This window comes from Gavia stellata, chromosome 1 (genome assembly GCF_030936135.1).
Source record: "Gavia stellata isolate bGavSte3 chromosome 1, bGavSte3.hap2, whole genome shotgun sequence".
NCBI classification, from domain to species: domain Eukaryota; kingdom Metazoa; phylum Chordata; class Aves; order Gaviiformes; family Gaviidae; genus Gavia; species Gavia stellata.
In genome coordinates this window covers 80,298,634-80,321,939 of record NC_082594.1, presented here as the reverse complement: position 1 = coordinate 80,321,939, position 23,306 = coordinate 80,298,634, and the positions used below count along the sequence as shown (strand labels likewise).

Sequence of the window (23,306 nt, the reverse complement as noted above, 5' to 3'; positions counted from 1 at the left end):
GAGTAGTAAAAAATGACATCCAGTTAGAGCTACCGCAACTCCAGAGCCCTCAGTGAAGATTTTTCAGGATTGTCAAGTTTTGCAGTTTACTATGGCAGTAACTACAGAGCAGCTCACACGTACATGCTTTCTATACAAAACTGAGCATTCTGGTACTCTTATCTAGACATGAATTACCATGAGATTTAGGATGCCTCTGAGCAATCACAGGGAGTCAGTTCCTGAGGTTGGTGGGCACCTGCAGTCTGTGCTGATTTAATCTAGAATTATGACTTCTGGTTGTGACCCTACGGCTATACTTCATTAACTAGTGTGCATTTCTCTGCATATATTTACATAAAAAGGCAAGCTATCCATTTAATCTGTCAGCATACATAGTGTTATGCAAAGAGCTGCTTTTCAGACGGTTGTTCTCTGCGGACTTAATACCAACATGCTTCCATAATCTTACTCTCTTTGATTCCTCTGAGAGCTTGCTCAAGAGTCCCATTAAGATGAATGGCAGAAAACTAGATGAAGCATTACAAATCACAAATTTCCACTTCACATTTTTTACTGTGCTATAGCATCACCTTTGTCACAATTATATTCCATTTAATCATCGTAACATCTGCACACTACAATAGGTCACTTTAGGATGTCTAGAAGTATATTACTATCAATCTCTTGCTTTTTGTATTGTAGTCCATGACTGGAAGGGTCAGTATGTTTTAATAATGTTAGAAATCAGTGGATAATTAATCAAAATACTCAGCTTTCAAGCGAAAGTTCAAAAAAAAAAAAAGCTACATATTTGTCGACAATCCTAGAATCCTTTTAGGAGTAATATCTGCCAGCCAAATTTCATATTTAAGGAAAATTTTTCTTGCCCAATTAACATGCTGAATTTATATTGTGAAGTAATGCAGTGATGCCTGTTTGCGCTGCAGAGGTGACCTACCGCATTCATGAATGCTGAAAGCAAAATGTGTTCCTGGGGCGCCGTCTGGACAGCTGAATTGCCTTCCCTTCTGCCCTGGAAGTAGAAGTAGCCAGTGATCTGGACCAGATCTCTTGCCAGGGAAAATGTATCCAGCTCAATTCTTCCAGCACAAGGCTGAGGATTGATTCAACAGTTTATTACATTCAATGATAGTTTAATCGGAACTAGTTATTTATTAACTCAGCTGCCAGTTTGTCCCATTTACCTCTTAACACCATAATGTCAACCTTGAATACTCAACCTTGGAGAAAAAATGAGATAGTAGTTGGTTTTTAGGCTGTGGTTTTATGACTGGCTTAAGCTGCTGTAAGTGCAGGCTACCAATTAAAGAGGTGTTTGCACACTCCTCTCTCCTTCCCTTTTGTGCACGTCCCTGACTCAGACAGGTAGTTTTCATGAGGCTACTGAGCGAGCTGAATGGGGAAGTTTACTTGGATAAAAACTGGTCACTTTTTCATCTAGGGTGCCTGTTTCAGCACATTTACATCCAAAGGAGTGCTAGTCCCAGTACAGGACTGCTCCTCTTCTGGTGGCATTATAGATTTAGATTCACTTATGCCCATCACATAACTGTAACCTAAAACCTATAACAAATAGAGAGACTTTTCAAGAAATTTAGCATGTAAGTGCAGTCTTTCTTTCCTGAGTAGCATGCATTGAAAAATAATAGGAGGGAAGGCATTTATTTAATAACCTTTGAAAGAAATTCCTTTGTAACAAGATAGCTATTTTAGGTTACTGTGTTTGAATTTTCTAAGGTATTCAGATACCATATTATTTAAATCACAATATTTCTTTTTTTTTTCCAAATAATATGTGCAACTGTCTAACTTTTAAAGTATTATCCAGCAGTGTTTATTCTATGAATTGTCATGTAAACTGATAGAATTTTACTCATTTTGGTGTTTCAGTAGACTATCTTAAGAGACATAAAGATATTGTTGTGAAAAGGAATCACATTATCTCTTTTTAGAAAAGATTCAATGGGTACAATAGGGTTTCTAAACACAGGACAGAAAAACATTCTTTGTGTAGTGGGCATATATTTAAAGCTAAGTTTACAACACTTCACAGAGTTTCCTGTTACATTTTGGGTTTTTGTTCCTGTTATACTTGAGATTAACAGAATTTTAACATCCGTTTTATAGAATGAAGCAATATTTCTTTTACATATGATGCTGGTACTTTTTAGAAACACCGTATTTGTTATTGCTGATCACCTTCACTGGTTTTTTTTGTGAATTTGTTTACTCTGAAATTAATAAAAATGCAATTTTTTTTTCTTTAGATCCTTTTTTTCCCCTTCCTTTCACATACACAAATTTGTATCATCAGTCTACTTTAGGTCAATAGATTTTTCCGTTAAAGCAACAAGTGTAACTCTGAGTACACTGAAAACTTTCTAGACTTGCTATTATTAGATTGATGGGTTTATCAATGAGGCAGACAGCAGATATATTTAAAAATATTTAGGCCAAGCAATAGAATGTAAATTGAACGTTTTGGAGTAGGGGATGAATATTTTTTTCAAGACAAAGTCCTTTTCATTTTCCTGTTCTTTTTCCTCCCCCCCTTGCCATAACTGCATGAAGAGGCATGCACAGATGCCTGCTGCCAGAGTGTGATACTTAACCTGACCGTCAAACAAGCCTCACAAAGGAAGGCTTTTCAGGTCCCCCAGTGAAACAACCACTGCATTTTATTATGGCGTGAAATCAGAAGTGAAAAGCCCCATGGCTCTTGCTGTTTAGTAATGCGGAATATGTCGTTTCTGATGGTGATGGTAGTGCTGGGAGGGAAATAGAAAGCCAGGGAAGAGAAACAAAGTAACGATTTAGACAAAGAGGGCCCCCTTTTTTTTCATCATCTGATTGTTAGGTGGTCTGTAAAACCATAGTACTGTGGTGGATACAAGCAAAAAGAGCATTTAGTTGCAGCTCTTTCATTCAGAAATGTATGTGTGAATTTGCAGGGTGATGTATAAGGAGAGTCATCTGTTATCAGAAGAGTTCACTAGTTTAACTCATTTGTAAAACAGCAACAAAAAACTTGACTTTGTTTGGAAAGAGCAGTGCTGCTCTGACAGACACTTTAAGTTGCATAGCAAGATGGTGTTTATAACAAGACTGTGTGTGGTTATCTGGAGCTGCCTTGTAACAGATTGGAAGGGGAAAGTGCCAGCTTGAAGAGGCTTTCCCTTGTCTGTTTGAGATTAAAAGAATCACGTTTTCTCAATGAAAATTCTGTGCATATATAAAATGTCAAAATGTTTATGCTTACTTTTATTTTAAAAGTATTATGGAATCAGTAAAGCAAATAGTCAACTATTAGGAAATGAAAAGACAGTTTATGAGAGAGACATTGTAGAACGTAAGATGGGCTTCTTTTCATAGAATCACAGAATCCTAAAGTCATAGAATTATTTAGGTTGGAAAAGACCTTTAAGATCATCGAGTCCAACCGTAAAGTTATCCATCAGCTGATCACTATTGCTACTGCTGGAAACAAGTTGTGAAAGATCATCTGTAGTTCTAATATCTGGAAAGAAAAAGCTGTTACATTTTGCAGACCCATATTGTTAGCAGTAAATATTATTGTTATTTTCACTAGATTACCTTCTTTTGACCCTAGCCACATGGAAAGGGTGTCAGGGAACAGGGATCTAGAAACAGTAGGGACATACAAGTAGAAAGTTTCTGCCATGTTGCTTACTCTCTAGGTAATACATGCAATCTTGGAGGAGCTTTAAAAGCAGAAAGAGTTGGCATGACTGATCCGTGATAGATTGGTGGAACAGATGCAAACACGACAAATCAGTTTATTGGTAAACTGCACTGCGGGACTGCAGCCTGAAGGAAGAAAGTTCAGACAGAGAAGCAAAACTGCTACTGTTTTTTAATTCAGGTAGTTCATTTCATTATTCATTAATATGGTAGCTATACTACCAATGAATTCCATACGTAAGCAATAGCACAGAAAGAAGCAGGAAGGCACTAGTAATTAAAGCTATTATCACTGTCAGAAAGAAGTCTATTAGAGAAGAGCTTCTTAACCTTTTAGACTGTATCACTCTTCATTTGTTTTAAAATAATTTGTGCACTTTGCCACAGTATGTATCTTGTGTGCACACTAGTGCTCCAGGCTTGACTTGCTGCTTCATAGCATTTTGCCAATGCTACGCCTTATATCTTGACAGGTAAAACCTCAGAATGTGGAGATTTAGAATAAGGCTAGGAAGAGTTTTGAAAAAAGAGAACTAATTGCACTTGATGCAGCACATAAAAGCAAGGCAATAGAAGAAGAGGAAAAGGATCTTTGAGGGAACAGTTTGAATAGGGATAAATAGGGATAATTGGAACAACAATTTTAAGGCCAGAGTAGGCTGGTAGAGGAAACAAAGATGTGAAAAAAGGAGAGTGTAAAAAAGAATATTATCTCTGTAGCCAAGAAGTGGTGGCGGAACAGCTACTGCACTGAGACATAACAAATATTTGTACCTGTTATAAGCGTTTCAAAAGAACTTCAGGAAGATCAGAAAGTGCTGCTAGGGCATGCCCCTTCAAGGTGAGAGGTTTACATTTAATGCTCCCCTCTAGAGAAGAACTCATTGCTTATACAAGATGAAACAGCTTCAACAGGAGAGAGAGAGCTCCATCAAATACTTTATGTTTAGGGGATTCTTCTTGAATGTGGGAGGTTTAAGTTCAATTCCATGTTTCAAAATAAGGCAAAATAAGAACTCACAGTTGTTTTTTGGTGACCGTGTTAAGCTCTAGGTATAAGGCAGGAAAAGGGAAGAAAGTATGTGTCTCAGTTCATCTGCTGGTACAAAACTCTGTAAACAAACTTTGAAAAGAACTGGTCAGGAATGAACTAATGTTTGGGAGCCAATTTTCTGTTGACATCGATGGCCATGATTTTGATTTGGTAACAAAGAATAGAAACATGAAAAGCGTCCTAGGATTGTTCTTCTGTCCTTTCAAACAAACACTTCTGCAGGCAAAGTTTGACATGCCAGACAACTAAGCCATACAGATAGATATCAAGCTGTCAGTGTTGAAAGTTATTTTCACTCTAAAAGGATTAGAGTTGAAACTGCTGCATTTCTGCTACAGTGTGATGATATGACTTCTCTTTTTTTTTTGATAGTAATTTGCTTTCCAGGTATTTTATGTCAAAACATTTCCTTCATTTTCAACACCTTCAGTGATTCTCAACTTCAGTACATGTACAACTTTTCTGGTAGCTTTTACTTTCTGTTTAATTCTGGGAATTTACAGCAAAGGCTACATGGACTTCCAGAAAATTTGACCTGATGTTCTTGGCAAGGGTCTTGGTCTTTCTGGTGCTCTAATGCAGGGTCTTGGAGTATATGGAGATTTGAAATGGTGGTTTTTCAGAGATCAGTGCAGTCAGAACAGCTTTTTTATCCAAATTTTTGAAACAGAACCTCCATTTTAGGAACAAAACCTGTAATGCTACTCTGTATATGCAAAGGTCTGGACAGACTTAACTAATATACTGTGACTAGCCCTTTTCCTATCTCTATTCCAGGAAATATTGATACTGATCCTAAGTCATAAGGCTTCCTTTATTTGCTTAGGGTATTGAAGGCATTCAGTAACTCGAATTGCTAACACTTAAAATTGTGGTATTGGCATCCCTGATGTTGTCTACTGGACAATTAAGAAAAGGAAATTATTTTTTCAAGCTCATATTTTTGTTAGATATGCAACAATTGCACTTCTGAAAATTTCCTTTACCACAAGTCCTGATTTGATATTAGGGAGTTTGCATAACTGTGGAGAGCAGTAATACCTGTCCATGTGTGTGCCTTTAGGCCCTCCACACCCAAGTAAAATAAATACACATTGAATGCAGCTGTTTGCTATAGCAGTTTAAACTATGCTGCTCGACTTTGCAGCCAGTAAAGTTTCTCAGAAATGTTCCATTCTGCTCTGAGATAACCGTTCAAATGACCAGACCACTCTCCAGAGTGCTGGTAACAGGACAGTTGCACCTAAAACTGCTGTAGTTTGCTTCAGTAACTGTATGTCTAAGCCTTTTAAGAAGCTGAAATCAAGGGTTTGTGCACCTCTCTGCTCAAGTAGCAAACCAGAGCTTCTGTCCTTCTCTTACTTATTTGGATATTATTTTGAATAATAATTTTTTTTTTTTTTTGTCCTTTAGAATTTGTAATTGGAAGATACTGTAGCTATGTTCTGTGTGATTTGGTGAAGTGAAGGTTTTAGTGGTCTGTTATGAGACACTAACAGTCCCATCTGCAGAACCAATTTACATTTATTGAGAGCACACTGCTTGGATGTGAAACCAGAAGTAAAATCATTTAATGCTGGTTTTAAAATGTAATTTTAAAAAGTATTTCAGCATTAACACCATTTTGAGGTGAATAAGGGTTGTTCATATCTTTGAAGACTTCAGTTCAAGGTGCCAGATAGGGAAGGTCTCACTTTGTGGGTTTATATTTAGCATATATTTGGAAGATGTAATTTACCATCTTTTTCTTAAAATGTAAAAACAGTGAGAAAAATAGAAAGAATCCAATTCCTGGAAAATGATCTAAAGCAAGTGATGTGTCTTAAGTTCCATATTTCAGCTGCACGTTGTACACGTCATCTTACTTAGATAAGAATTATTAAAAATAGATCTCAGTTGCATATTTAATGATATGTTTTGGATCTCTGTTATACAGCTTTTGCTATTCTTTTCATAAGGGATACAGCGAATTCTACTGGGAAATGTGCCTCTCATTCCTCTTGACTAAGACCACTGCTGGATGGCTTATATGCCCTCTTACGTTCTGATGTTAGAACTCAACACAAATTGCTGTATAACTTAACCCTTAGTACTTTAATGCCAAATTGCTCTGGGTGAAGTCACATGTGAATTAACCAGGAAAGTCTGTTAGGGTGTTATCCTCAGATTAATCCCAACCACTGCAGGTATATACTTGTGTGATTTGATATAATATAATGTGATAGTGGCCATGTGGTTGCTGTTTCCTATCCCTATCTGTCCCTACTTGCTCCTGTTGGACCCTGGAGGTTTGTGCTGCACTGTTTTACCTTACAATTGACAAGGACTCGGAATATTTAAGGTAGCTGTAACTACACCTGCAAAAAGAGACACTGTTCCCTTAGTTTCAGTGCCAGCCCCAGGTATTTTTTTGTTACTTTTTTTCTGAGCAATTGACTTCTGAAAAATACAAAGCAGTCATCTGTCCTGAGACATAAGGATGCACTGTCTGAATGTTGATTACAAATGAAGGATTTTTCTTTTTCTTTGTCTATATATGCTTTTATTAATTAGAATAAATTAGTACTTGCAGAGGATAACAAATTCCACATTAGTAACCTGTTCCTTGTCAACTACCCCATCACAGTACACATCAGGAGTCATCAGTATAGAACAACAAAAAATACATTTCAAGAAAGACTAAGAAGTGCTCCTTAAAGGGATTTTTAAAGACCCAGATCTCTCTAACCAAGTAGCACATTCTTTAGTGACCATTTAAAATCTAAGACCTGGCTTTCATTCAAAACCAGCTCTACAATTAGCAATACTTTCAGACAGTATCAGCTGGGTTCCCAGTGTACATGATAATGTCACAGAATAACCCCAGCTGTAACTAATTTAATTAAGACTTGATCCTCAAATACAAAATCACTCCTGTTCACCAAATCATGATGCTCACTGACCTACAGGAGAGAAAACAGGCAACACAAACAGGGACCCTTTCTCTGTCATTTAACCCTTTTGTTTATTCAGTTACGAGGGAAATATATTACTAATGTAATTCTCATGAGAATCTCTTTAACATGAACAGAGGAATAACTCAAGGTAGCCACAGGAAACTGCGATTTTACATAAAAGAATATGTTCCACAGTTGTTCTATTAGACTTTCAAAGTTTTAAAGATACTTAAGCCTCTCCCAGTCTACAGTAAATGTAACTGAATTTTAGGAGCTAAAATGTCACACGGAGTTTCTAGAAAGTTGATAACTACTGCTGTGATGGTTCAGTCTGCTAATGGCGAAGGAGAGGCAAAAGAAGCAGAGAAGCAAGAGACTGACTTGGCTTAAAATGGATCTCACAAAAAGCTCAGAGGCTGCTTGAGCAGCATGTATCAACCTACAAGCTAGTATGACAGCTACTGATTCTGCAGCTGAACACTCCTCTCTGGGCTTGCGGATTTTTTTGGCTTGAGGAACTGACTGTTTCGTTAGTGCACCTCTACCTCTAATGGTTTGTTTCAAACAAGATAGATAGATGTGTGCAGTGGGTGCCTGACCTGATAAGACTGTATGAGAACCTGAAATTGCTCATACGTGAAGGGCTGCAGTGCCTCATCTTAGGCACTTGATCACTAGGAAAGGTGCCCACAAGCTTGAGTGCAATAACCTGATACCATGAACCGCCAACAGAGAGGATTACTCACATGAAGCCTCCGAATCAATCAAACTATCAAGCATGGGTTTTAGAGAGCATTGAGAGTGATCCAGCATGGAAATGAGAAAAGGTTTTTTTGCATCACGATTCTGGATTCACTTACCTGCCTCTGTAGGATCCTCATTCTAAGTGCCTGAAATTCTCACTGCATATACTTCTGTTTACCTGAGCTTCTCTTTTTGTAACATACATTATGAAACAGTCACACCTGTGCATTCCGGGTGGGTAGGCAGCCCATACCTTAGGACTGGGTGAAGATTTAAACTGGAGATTAAAAAAAAATAGAACCGGGATCTTAAAAAGAGTGAGTCTAATTTCAATTTCATAACCAAACACTTCTTTCATTTTAATATGCAGAATTCAGTTAAGCTGCCTTGAATCTATAGAAGAAAAATACCCATCTTCAAGTTTATGAGGACATGCATTACCACAGGAAGTTGAGAGACGAATGTATAAATAGACTTTTATAAAATGATTTGACAAAAATTATGTGTGTTCCTGAAGTGGGCAGCCAAAGTCCTTCAGATGGATTCATTGGTCTCATCCCAGGATGCTTTGCTTACGTTTCATTGCAAATTGTTGGAGAGTTGTGATTCTTACCTACTTTTATGCATAATTAATATTCCCCTATTCTGCTAAATTATTTCCTTATATTTATGGCTTTTAGAATTACACTATGTCCTCTTAAGTGCAGAAATACCAAATCAGACTCATGCATCAGGTTGGAGAATCTAATTTGGCCTTTGATTCAAACAGTAATGTAAATATTGTTATTTCTTTTTGGTATTAATAAATGAGATATATCTTCTAGGAAGAGAATGTTTGAGGATTTTTTTTTGCGTGTATGGATCTTTTGGGAAAATATAATCAAGAACTAATGGGAGATTTGTTTTTTTAATTGATGTGCCAAAATTTTTTAAATTATAAATCCTCCTGATGTGTTTCCTCAGTTTTATCATGAGAAATAGTTTCAGTAAACACATCCTGCATCTCATGACTCGTATGGTAAAGAAGAAAAGTAGTTGCTCAAACTGTTCAAAAGATAGTATGTTCTATGATGTGATATTGCTAATACCTAATATAGTTCTACCAAGCTAGCATGCTATTAATTGATTTGGATTGGGTAAATATTCAGCTATGTATTTACTGTTCTGAAACCAAAAAACTGTGTTCTTCAGACAACTCACAGTTCAATTTTTGAAACACAGAAAGTAACAATTTTATTCCTATTGATAAACAGCAGATGTAGTTAAAAAAAAATCCTCAAAATCAGTTATTTCTCTCTTGCTGCCTGTTTAAGTTTTGCATTGTCTTTACTGCCACTGTGCTAAGATTTACAGATTGAAAATCACTTTTCTCACGGTTTCCTTTGGGCGCAGTCATATATTTAAGTGTACCCATCACAAAATAATTCTTTCTAAGAGTGATGAACCCTACGTTCTCCTTTGACTTTGGTTAAATTCCTGACTCCAAGAATGTTCTCTGCTCAGTGCCTGATAGTGAGTACATTCATTTTTCAGGTACTTGTTCTTAGGAGACTGTACACTGAAAGGTATTTTTTTCCTTTTTTTTTTTAACCATCTAGAGCTCCATTTAGTTAAATACCTTAAGACAGCAAAACACTTAAATACATATTGTAAGTATAAATAATTAATTTCTGACCTTGCTGTTGTGAGCAACTGGAATGATGAATGATAATGAAAAGAATAATTATACTCCAACTATAACACTTTGATTCCATTCTTTTTACAGCAGTTTGCGTATGACTTGGTTCCACTGTGGTGAAGGGAGAAGCCTTATTAGACAAAAATACTGTGGGTAGACTCTTCTACTCTGAAATAAATAATTGTTTGCTTTTTAAATACTTATAAATATGTCATATTCAGCTATTTGATTTGAATATAATGTTTGAATAAATATACAGTATTTGAATAAATATTTATTTCAATACTTAAATGATGTTTTGCAATTCATTAGACTTTCAAAATTGCTGTGTTGGTGTAAGTCTCTCCCATTCAGGTCAAAGGCAACATTTCCTAAGCAAAAGTGTTGGTGGACTATTTTGAAAATCCCTTTACTAATTAATGTAAATGGCATGCATCATCTGCTAATCTCATAGTTGCATTATTTATAGTTTAAAAATTAGAACAAAAAAGACTTCTCTAAAAGGGTTCCTTAACTGCAGATTTTTAAAAAATGAAATAAAAAATACAAACCAAAATATTTTAAAGCAATAGTAATTCTTCTTCCTTGAATGAAACAGTACTTTGCCCCTGTTCCTAATTTTATACAGTCTGAATATTAACAGATCTATAGTACTATCGGATATATATTTATACCTATGTGTGTGTGCATATGTACCTGAACACATAGATTTTGAAGGATAACAAACGCTGGGGTGCTTTCTATTAGCACTCCTTTTGGCTTTTGATGCAATTGTTTAGTACTGAATAACAACCCTGCAGCAGTCTGGATGAAGAAAGAAAGCCTACAACTTCCAGATTTAACCACAGGAGATGATAAACCAGGTGCTTTAGGAGGATTCAATTTAGTGAGGCCAGTGTGATTAACACTCACCATCTTCTAAAGAGTGCCACCGGCCCATAACGACTGGTTCAATGTTGTTTCATAGCTCTTCCCGCCCCAGCAGTAGAGCAGCCTTTATGGTGGTGCCGGGCTGGCAGTCAGTGGTGGCTCCAAGGGACCAGTGACATCTGCTGAATGGACTGCCGGGACGCTTCTGTGCCGCTCCCCTCCTGCCAGCTGGTGATCTGCTATCTACATACCTAGGCTTAGCTTCTGAGGGAGGGTGGTAATGTCTGCAAGGTATTTTTTATTACATAAAGTACAGCCAAAACCAGCTGCCAGCTGCTGCTTGGCCTTGATTCCTCCTTATCCTGGATAGAGGATTTCAGTATCCTTTTAACAGGCACACACATTTACACTAATCCAGAAAACCTGGATGTGTTTACCTGCTGGGTGGGAATAGTTTTCTCATGGGTGTTTTAGGTATTTCCTTGAAACTCTTCTTATTGGTGAGAAATACTGTGTGCTTTCCTTTCAGACATCAAGGCTAAGCTAAACACCAGTGAAATAACTCTGGATGGTCTGGGGGAGCTTTGGGTCAGGTCTTTGCTGAGTTGCATTGAAATGATTAGAAAAGTATTATCCAAATTTTGAATTTTAAGTTGTGTGCTTTTTTTTGTGTTCTCTGAAGACTTGGATTTAAGAAAACAGATGTTATTGCCGCTAGATTTGACTCACATTCTCTTGAGTTTAGTTTTTATTATGCACAGAGCTATACTTGTCAGAAAAGCTTCAGCTGCTGTAAATGTAAGGCCTGATTCTGCTTTTTCTTGAGAGAATTTTCAACTTGATGCTTGCCTTGGCTAGATGGAATAAAAATGGGGGAGATTCATAGTGGAGGGAGAAAAGTTTTATACAGTACTGTGCAGAGCACTGCAAAATGCATGTTCTTCAGTAGACTAATCTTGATGCACATGCCAAAAGCATGCCAAAGATAAGAAAAAAAACACAACCTGATGCAGGTAAAAGATACTGGCTGGACAGCTGAGCCCAGAGAGTCGTGGTGAATGGAGCGAAATCCAGTTGGCGGCCGGTCACAAGCGGAGTCCCCCAGGGCTCAGATTTGGGGCTGGTCTTGTTTATTATCTTTATCAGTGATCTGGATGAGGGGATTGAGTGCTCCCTCAGCAAGTTTGCAGATGACACAAAGTTGGGTGGGAGTGTTGATCTGCTCGAGGGTAGGAAGGCTCTGCAGAGGGATCTGGACAGGCTGGATCGATGGGCCGAGGCCAATTGTATGAGGTTCCACAAGGCCAAGTGCCGGGTCCTGCACTTGGGACACAACAACCCCATGCAACGCTACAGGCTTGGGGACGAGTGGCTGGAAAGCTCCCCCGCAGAAAAGGACCTGGGGGTATTAATTGACAGCTGGCTGAAGATGAGCCAGCAGTGTGCCCAGGTGGCCAAGAAGGCCAACGGCATCCTGGCCTGTATCAGAAATAGTGTGGCCAGCAGGAGTAGGGAGGTGATCGTGCCCCTGTACTCGGCACTGGTGAGGCCACACCTCGAATACTGTGTTCGGTTTTGGGCCCCTCACTACAAGAAAGACATTGAGGTGCTGGAGGGTGTCCAGAGAAGGGCGACGAAGCTGGTGAGGGGTCTGGAGCACAAGTCTTATGAGGATCGGCTGAGGGAACTGGGGTTGTTCAGTCTGGAGAAGAGGAGGCTGAGGGGAGACCTTATGGCTCTCTACAATTACTTGAAAGGGGGTTGCAGAGAGGTGGGTGTTGGTCTCTTCTCCCAAGTGACGAGTGATAGGACAAGAGGAAATGGCCTCAAGTTGCACCAGGGGAGGTTCAAGCTCAATATTAGGAAAGATTTCTTTACTGAGAGAGTGGTGAAAGACTGCAACAGGCTGCCCAGGGAGGTGGTGGAGTCACTCTCACTGGAGGTGTTCAAGGAACGTGTGGACGAGGCATTGTGGGACATGGTTTAGTGGGCATGGTGGTGTTAGTTGATGGTTGGACTTCATGATCTTACAGGTCTTTTCCTACCTTAGTGATTCTGTGATTCTGTGATTCTGTGAGTGACACATGTAAATGGGATGAGAAAGTTTAACAGAACCGGGCAGGCTAAAGTTTATGAGGACAGAGAGTTTGTTGGAAAGCTGAGATCTCTGAAAGAGGACAAATTAATGTACATAAGCCCTTCTTCAGAGCTAGCTTGTATTTAACATGTTGGATCTAGAACGCATTTCCCTCTCCTTATAAGAAACCTCAGGAAAGACGTCACAGGGAAAAAAAGATATCTTTGTACCTTATTGCCATTCAGAGGATAAAGCTCACCATACAGTGGGGGGGGATCTCAAGATCTCAGCTGATTTACAGTTTAAGTCAAGGACTCAAAGGTGAGACCTGGATCCAAGCTTCTAGCTTTTCCAACTTTCCACTTTAGGGGAACCTCATAACAGAGTAGCTAAGAGAATAAATGCACAAACCTCAGTGTTTGTGAGGTGCTCTCATTTTTGTTACTGCAAGCTTAATAACTACTTTTGTAGAAGGACAGTCCCAAACTCTTCTAGTGCAAAGTTACTGGCAACGTTTCTGTCTGCTAGCAGTTTTTCCTCAACCTGCAGAATTGTACAGCTCCACTAAAGCTAGACAATCGGCTTCTGCAGCAGCCCATGGTGCTAGGCTAAGCCTAATGCTCTGAGGACCCCTCATACAGCAGGACTAGGAATTTTTTTTTGTTTATGTATAGGTAAGAGTCTGTACTCTAATCAGAGCCTATAAATCTTATGATGGAGGCCTTATGGCTTGCTACATCATCTGTTTTCCTTGGAGTATTCTGAGACCAGTCGGATTGCAGGATACTGCTCAGCCCTGGTTCATTTTGTCCATCTTTCCTTTGAAGTGTCTGAGTTGAGATGTCCGTTGTCTTTGCCTGCCCTGATGGCAGGAGATGCTGGGACTCAACTGAAAGTAGCCTGGGCTATCCTGGGTGATTATTGAGACAGAGCGGCAGCCAGACAAGGCATCAAGTGCTGGAGCCTGCTTACGTTGCAAGTAAAGACATCATGCTACAATTGCCTTGAACAAACCCTCTGAAGCAAACAGCATCTTGGTATTTCCTTCCAGGAGTACCAACTCTTTTGCTCTAGAGCTTTCAAGGAAGGTGGTCCAGTCAGCATGAACGTGGTCCTAGTTGTCATCTCAAGATTGTGGATATGCTGGTTTAGATACGCTCTGTGTGGCTGTGCAGCAGTGAAGCAAGAACTCAGAGAAGGCAAGGATATGGAAGTCCTGACAGCCTTGGGGATCACTGGCAAAGTCCCAGGGTGGTCAAAATGTTGCCCATTTTGTCTTTACACCATTTATATCTCTGTAATTTGGGGCTAAATCCATCAGACAGGAGAGTTGTAAAATTGGCATGTCAGTGGAATTGGGCTCAACTATACCACAGGAGGAACAACACTCTGGAATTAATTAAACTTACTGACATCAGTGACATTTTATAATGTATCCTTCTAATTACTCTGTATACAGCACATTGTGAATTTTTAAGAGCTAGAAATCGAGTCTAAAATACCAAAATATATATAGAGAAAATGTTTGAGTGGTATTCTTCATTCCTGAAATATGTAGCCTCTGTAACTAATTGTTTTATTATATTTTCCAGGCTTTGTTGCTAGTATGAAAAATGCTTAGCTTTTAAAACACTAATTTTTTCAACACATGAATGGTACAGGTGGGCAGCTGAGATACAGCCTATATGTATTCATGCTTGTTTATGAATAGCATAAATGTATATGGATCCAATCTAATACTATGTATAAGAGAAACAAATCATATAAATACTAAATTGCATGTCAAAGGCCTTTCTTTTTGGTGCAATAAGTATCTTTCCACTATTACCAGGAGGAGTAGGTGTTATTAATTCCAAACAATGGCAGTATTTACCAAGATCATATGTCTAAGAAAGGAGGAGAAAAGGTTTCTCGATGTGAATCTAAATTTATGTTTCAGCTGCAGCAAATGCTGTTAAAAGTGTGATTTTTCTTTATGCTATGCTGTGAAGCTTGACTCTGGTTTGCAGAGTTTGAATCTCAACTCTCTGTATAACCATTGCAATAGAGGTTGAAGGTGAAGAAATGATAATATGGTACTTTAAATAAAGTGGTTTTGCTAACAGACAGGTGAACATTGTCTATTTTTACAGGAATAGTGATTAAACCTCTGCTGAGTTTACTCCATAGCTTGACGAAATAGTTTCTCGCTTGGGAAGGCAATGTGCCTGTCTAATCTTTAGGCTGGTCAGCAAGGAGAAGTTTTAACTTTCTGTAGTTTAGAGTAGTGCTTTTGACATTGTCTCTGTGATCCAGTGACACAGCGTTAAACGGTATTGAGACCTAGATTCAATAAGGCGGAAAATAGGATGGCATATAAACAAGTGAGGCAATTGCCTTGTACAGTAAGAAATACCGAAAATATTTCTTGTAATCTAACCATGGCTTGGCATGACCTTGCTCTGACACCATGACTCAATGACACAATCTTATCCTCAGGAGAAGTGGATTTTTAAAGCCTGTTATTAACTTCCTATGGGCCAAACAAACAACTGGAAAAGAAATGGGGTCATTTGCGGTTGTTTATTTCTTTCTCTTTCTGACACTTCTCTGCTTCCTGATTCTTCCTAGTGCCTGGAGCCCTGCAAAGAGTCCTGGGACCTGAAGAAAAACCATTGCCAAAGTTTCTGTGAGGTACGTCAGCCCAAGGGCACTCTTTCTCACTTTGTTCTAGCTGTCTCTTTCATTTAAATTATTAGCTTCAAGGAAACAGCTAACAAACATGGGATTTTTACAGCATTTGCCTTCATTTGAATGGATACATGTATAACATTTTAGCCATATTACGTTTGAGTTTAAAAAGAAGGATTTTTTTTTCCTGACCAAACAATTCATCTCAACTTGAAGTTTTAAGATCTCATCCAGCCACACTTACATGGCTTCTCTCAGAATCTGCGGTTAAATCCCTCCTGTAAGATGCTATTTCTACCACATGCCCTTCTATCTTTTCTGGCCATGTGTAAGAAAGAGTATCTTTGTTTAAAAGATAAAATCTCATTGTGTGAAAATCCTTGTGCAGGGTAGCTAGAAAAGATGGCTTTTCTGTATGTGAAAGTCAATCTGATTTCTAAAATATCTCTCCAGGAGTAACTGGATTGTGGACTCCTAGTTCAGAAGACTACTATCAAAATACGTAATTATTCAGGAACAAATCTTTGGAAAACTGTTTCTGAATCATGTTTCAGAACAACCTTGTGAATAAGCAAACCTAGTTCAGTTAAACTAGTACAAAAAAGGAGGCAGTTTTATTGGATTTAAAACATAGTTCTGCTGAGTTGGTGGAAGTCAGCTGTTATAGTTCTTAAGTGTTTTTTGGTATAAAATGGAAATATCTCAATAGAAAGTTGCTGTATGATAACTAAATCAATATAAAGATACAAATTTATTTAAGTCTATGAAAGTGTATATTTATGAAGATTTTCAGCTTTTCCTATAAATAGAAGTGACTTTAATTGATATATTGATCTCACTGATACACTGATTTAACTCCTCCCTCATCACTGTGGGCACTCTTCTTCTGGTACAAGAGCATGTCTTATGTTTAAATAATTTCAAGCATCATGAAGATGATTTGGAAAAGCTGTAATTTAAAAAAAAAATTTAGATCCAACTATGTGTAAATAGGGATGGCTGGATTACTGATCTATGTAGTTACATTAGAAGACAAAAAATTTCACATGAAAACCAATCCTTGTAAGCGTTCTTTAACCCAGATTAATTGCTTCTTCCTCATATACAAAACTCTAGGGTAGTGTCATAAAGCAGTTTTAGTGGATCTAATTTATGTCATTCTCGTATATCACTTCTCACGCAGGCTGTGTGTTTCCAGGTATGGGTGAAAATATGTATAAAATTGGTTTAAAAGGAAAACATTTGTAGAACACTGTTCTATTGTAGTTAAAACCAGTGAGCATCCTTCTTTGATTAGTGTTTTGTGGTTGAAGCTAAATTTAGAACTTCAAAGGCCCGTAATGAAGAGCAGCACATTTAGCAGCTAACTGAAAAATGAGCTGTGAAATAGGGTGAGGAGGAGAAGCCTTGAGGACGTATTATGCCTCAGGGAGCTATAAAGTTTTTAATTAAGTAGCTGCAAATTTGTGATGTTTTAGGATTTGAAATTAGCTTCACACACACAAAAGCGCAGGACTACTTTCTGTTCTCTCAGACTCATGTATGTTCCATAGACGTTGTTTGATTGAATTAAACGAGGCTGTTTTCCTTTGAGACTGTTTTCAATTTTTTTGTACTTTGTAAAAAATCTGGAAGCAACAATTTAGCTTTGTGGTTCTCAAGGTCCCTGCTTGGTATGTTACCTCTTACCTACTGAATGAGTGTACTAATGTTAAAGGACCCTTATGTGTGAAGAAGAAAAGGAGAAAGTTTACCTGGCTCCTTTTTTTTTCCGTAAATTCAGTTTCCTGCTGGTTTAGCTTCTTAACTGGCTAACCATGGGATCAGGTGCATTCCAATGGGGGGAATAGCAGGACTGTGTGTCCAAGGATCACTGGGGTCAGTAGGAGATATAAGGTCTGCTCATTTTGGCAGCTTTTAGGCTGGTTAAACCATAAGACCCAAATGCATCCTTAAAAGCCTGATTCAAAAATTCTGGACTGTTCTGTAGGACAAGGTGGAAGAGGTAATGTAGTAGCACATTCTTGGACCACGGTGACTTTGGAGAATAAACTGACACATAGTCTGTGAAACACCTGGGCCTCCATAATAGTGAAGTCTTTCTCATTTTGCCAGAAATATGAGAACAGTAAAAATAAGAAAGTAAAACATTTGAATATGGAAGGAAGTTGCAGAAGTTACATGAATAGTTGAATGGAGAGTGGGTTATATTCCTGTGTAGGCTTAGGAATCTGTAAATCAGATCTGTCAGGGTGGAAGGTTTTTCGTTGCTCTGAGATAGAAAGTCAGGCTATAGATAACTCCAGTTACATGGGTTGCCCATCTACAGTTCCACCAATCACTTTGCGGGCATCACTTTAGCTGGTTTTGCACCAAACTAAATAAAGCACCAGATAAAAGAGAAGATGAAATCCCCGTGTCACACACAATGTTATCCCCAGAGTGCTGGATGCTATTTTTAATATAGTTTTAAGTGAACCTTGCAAACCTCTGAGTAGTACGCATGCTAGTCTATGCATTGAAGCAACCTCTCATATATCTATGACTTGATTTCTCAAAGAAGTAGTATTTACTTTGATCTTTAATCAATATATTTAAGGCTTATTTTAATCTGTATTTTCTACTGATCATTTTATCAGAAATTTAGTTCCAGTTCCATGAAGAGTTACACAGTTACTAATATGGTGTCAAGAACATAAAGATGCTGCAAAATCTTCTCGTTGCCAACTCAGTTCAAACAGTATAATGAAATAAGATTTCACTTATTTATCCAGAGTGGCATTACATGAGATATTGTGGGTAAAGTGTTATGAAGTACAAAGGGAGGAATGTGGGGTAGTCCAAAAAAAAGACTGTCTGACCATTGCTTCCTCTTTGTTTTGGGAATGTTTTTAATCTGTCATTGAGCAACTTGTAGCCAGGAGGAAAACAAGGGAAAGCTAGCAGATATAAACAACTTTACTCATTAAAGATGGTGGTCTTACTTGAGGGAATTCATCATTCTGTACTTGGAATTCTTTTTTAGAAGTTGCTTGGATATATAAATCTTCAGGGACAGTCTTGCAAAAGCTGAAAATCTGAATTTTCCTTTAGGAGGTCTTGGAAAATGTACAACATTTTTTCTTTTCTATCTTTTTTTTTGTTGTTGTTCCTGTTGAAAACTTTATACAATTCTTTTGTTTTCCCTTTAGCCTCTTTTCCCCAAGAAGAATTATGAATGCCTAACTAGCTGTGAATTCCTTAAGTACATCCTGTCTGTGAAGCAAGGGGACTGCCCAGCACCTGAGAAGGCCAGTGGTTTTGCAGCTGCCTGTGTTGAAAGCTGTGAATCTGATAGTGAATGTTCTGGAGTGAAGAAATGCTGTTCCAATGGATGCGGTCATACATGCCAAGTTCCAAAAAATCTGTACAAAGGTAGAGATTATTAGTATGTACTTATACTGTACTAATAACTTCAGGCCATAATAAAGTCTCCTAGAAAACCAGGACTTTCATTTCGTAGGAGTTTGTATGGATGGGAAGAAGAAGGAGAGGCACCTGAAGAGATGTGGCTGGATACTGAAAGGATGGAAAGCCAGAGATAAATGTTGTTGAAGTTTCTGATTTCTTTCTGCTTGTGAAGCCCATGTCTGGAATCTGTGGAATGCAAACATGTGGCTATTATGAAACATCTTAAGCAGAACAAACTTGCCAATTTAGGTGAAATCTCACTTAATTTGAGGCAGATGAGAGAGAATGCAGCAGGAAAATATTTAACAATAAATAGTTCAAGTCCTATTAATCACATAACATTTATGTTTCTAAGCCAAGCAGGTAGGACTATCAAATAGGAAGTGTGAAATAATCTGGTAAAAGAACAAATCAATGCAGTATATTTGGCAAAAATAGTGAAAGATTATAATATCCATATATATATATTAATTCATTATTTAAGCCTAAGGAAATATTATTAAAATTTTTTTAATTTCTTTGAGTCCTGCGATTCTGTGAAAAACGATTTTCCTTGACATCCATCAGCAAGGACATATAGATTAAGAAATTATTTACTTAGACAAACTCCAGATTTTAATTTGTTGGAATTTAAAAAAAGATTTATACATGGAAACATTCTGAAAGTGTGCTCTTAATGCAGAACAATGAGCATTTATGAAAGGCATTTTCTTGTTCCACAGAACTGGAATGTTTTGTTAGAAATCCATTCTCCTTACTTCGGGGATAAAAAATAAATATTAATCAGTTATTCTTCTGATAGCATGGTCTTTCTGTGGAGAGCTTAATCAGCAGAACTCTGACCTAAGCTCCAGGCTTATGTCTGAATCCAGACTAATTTCCATCTGTGGATGGAAAAATGGTAAAATATGTGAAGGAGATGTTGATTTTATTCTTAAGTTCATTGCTTTAATTGAAATGTTGATGCATCTTTTTGAATGTCCCTAGTGATGAGAATGTATGTCAGAAATAATGTGCTTTGTCTTTTGAATCCTGTCTTTGAGTGTACAGGGTGGGCCATCAGGAAGCAATGTCTTATTTACTTACATAAATGGAGCAAATTTGATCTAGAAGTCATAGAGGTTGAGTAAGAGTAAAACTGATGAAGATAGTACTCAAAATATTTTGAACAGCAGGCAATACTGTTATCCAGATTTCCAGTGCAGAAGGGGAATTCTCTTGCTTCCAAGATACTTCAGAGCAGCCCCTTTAAAACTATAAGGAATTAATACACTCTTATACACAGCACCTTTCAAAATGAAAATTATTAAAATGCATCACTTACTTATTTCTTTCGTCTTCTTGAGACAAATGACCAGAGTGATAAACTGGCATTTGTATTGTATATGTAATGATTTACATGATCAGGCTCCATACGACAACTGCAAAGCATTCCAGTAAATGTAACAGCTGGAAAAGGTAAAAACAAAACAAGCAAGCAAGCAAACAAACAAATTAAATAAGACAACATGCTTTTGGAGAGGACACAGGATATAACAGGGTATGATACATTGTATAACTGCACACTGGGAAGTCTACTGCTGTTCAGCCTAATTATATAGGAACAGAACTAACCTTCTCTAATGTTTTATCACCTATCTGCAGGAGGTCCTTGCTTGTAAGAGCATATATGTCTTGCAGGGGAAGGGCAAACCCAATACTGTACTGCCTTCTCAGCTGATGAATTCCGCTAATTAGCCTCTTCAACCTGTCTTTCTGCAATAAAGGACAAATAGAAGCGGAACAGGCTTGCTATTCATTTCCTCCAGGGGTAAATGACCTTCCTGTTACCAAGGAAGAGCAAACTGCAAGCATGACTAAGATCTAGTGAATAAGTTTAGTATTTATTCTTATCATTTTGACAGCACTCACAGCTAGAAAATGAACTCAGACTGAATCTAAGAGTCTACAGAAGTTCCTATAGTTCGCTGTTGATCAAGCTCTGGAGATTAGTTACAACAGCAGATATAAAATACCCATCTGATTTGCTGCATTTACAAACTGGATTTGCCCTCTAGTACTAAGTGCTAAAGCCCAATCCTAAAAGAGTATTAATGTAAGTACACTTGCACCAGTCATATGTGGCAAGTGTTGTTGGATTAACATAACAATTCCAGTTATTTGTTATCCTAATTGTTTATTGGCTTGCATTTGTTATAATCTTTAAGCTGTCCATTATCATTGCATTATTTCATCTCTGTTGGGAGTATTACTAATGTGTTACATAGTCTTCACATTTTTATTTCCCTTTACTGGAGATATCAAATGTTCTCTCCTACTCTTCTGTCATCTGACTCATCTACCTCCTTTACCATGTCTCAACTATTGAAGGACTTCAGAAAGTGTCCCTTCTCCACAGCCTACCTAATTTTTTTTTTCTATATGGACATAATAATGTTATAAATAACAGTAAGTGCCTAAAGTAGTTTTGGTACTTCAGAGATAGAAATGGGGGCAATATCTCTTCTTAGAATTAAAACAGTTTAAAAATGGAGAAAAAAAGGAAGGAAGAGAAAGGGAAGGAAAATGCTTGATCAGGTTCACTTTGTCTAACGTGCATGTATACATCCCCAAATAAGGACAAGGACATGTATCTTTTTCTACACTCAGCTGGTGACAGCTGAAAAAATTGCCCATCATCTTTTTCCTGTTCAGAAGTTAGTGGTCTCTCAGACGTGATGATACACCTACTTGTGTGAACTTTCCAGGACCCCTTTTTAACAAAGATTTAGGGTTCATGCTGACTAAACCAGCCTACCTAGTTTTGTCTGAACCGTCTAAGGGAGCAATCCATACAGCAGACCAAACTGCAGATCTGGGCAAGATAAATCGTGAAGAGAAGATTATGACATTTAAAGGGTATGATGGTATGACAATATCATAATAGGATAGCTGGAGCCAGATGGTCATCCACAATTTAAAGGCTCTTTTCATGCTTAACGAAAAATAGTTTTGTATTAAAAAAATAGTGTACCGTTTTAAAGTTGCGCATCTCTGAGTCTTTGAACAACTGTGTTTACAATCGTACTGACACCATGAATGTACCCTTTACTGTCCAAAACCCTTCCACAGAAACATTTTCAGTTCCTCGGGAACCAACATTTAAGATGCAGATTCTTATGATGGACCAGTGAGCATTTATTTTGCATGGCATGGAGATGCATGTGCCATCTGAAAGACACCTTTAGAAACATTTTTGCTGGGCTTTGGTATTGCACGCATACAGCAATCAGTGATTTGAATTCTTCAGTTAAGCACTGCAGACTTCAGAGGACTAATTTGTTCCAGCACGATGAAAGAGCTGACCATTTACATAATAAAAAGCACATTGAAGAGTGATTGGATCTACACATCTGGATATGAAATCGATGGTGCTGGGTCTACAAAAGTATTTTAAAATGCACTTGTGCTATGCTCTCGTTGTTTGTGCTGCTGCGCTCCATCTGCACGCAATTACGTAACAGCAGAGAGGCTGAGATACTTGCAATCAAGTGAATCCAACTGCCCCTAATGCAAAGCAGATGGAAGTTTTCTTAACATGCAAATTGTAGGATTATTGTGCATCATAATTAAAGAAGGATTTTAAAATGTGGAAATCCAAACTGACATGTTCTCTGATGTTCGTTATATTAGACTAGGACTGCTGACTGTTGAAGGACATCCAGGGTTTAAACTGCTGTGATAACCATATTTAAGTACTGGATTTTCCTCAGGTTGATTTTAGGTTTTTTCAAGGGCTACAAAATCAATTTTTGTTTACTTATAGCTAATTGTATAATCAGATTTAGGAGAAGACCTCTTAAAATATAAAAGCAGTTTGTTCACCTAAGGAAATTTTGGTACTTGGTCATCTGTGGCAGACTGAATAGGAAACAGTTTATTGAACCAACACATACAGCTGGACTTACGTGGACACCCACTGAAATGACAAAATAACTAAAGTGCATACGATAACTTGCTAAGAAGGTTTATATGTCAGCATAGAAATCTTATTTGTGACATATCCTGAAATGACAAAATGCTGTGCACTCAAATATCTGAGTTCCTAAAGTCTGTCTAGAGAAATGTGTCTAACACTTGATT

At 37.8% G+C, this 23,306-nt stretch overlaps 1 protein-coding gene across 1 annotated transcript in view; it reads left to right on the top strand.

Annotated features, from left to right (window-relative positions):
- The window catches only part of ANOS1 (anosmin 1), a 155,496-nt gene that overhangs the window by 71,167 nt on the left and 61,023 nt on the right, over positions 1-23,306 (top strand). Inside the window, exons 3-4 of the mRNA XM_059821007.1 lie at positions 15,675-15,737; positions 18,926-19,148. Coding sequence (XP_059676990.1) covers positions 15,675-15,737; positions 18,926-19,148 — 286 coding nt within the window. The remainder of the gene's footprint in view (positions 1-15,674; positions 15,738-18,925; positions 19,149-23,306) is intronic.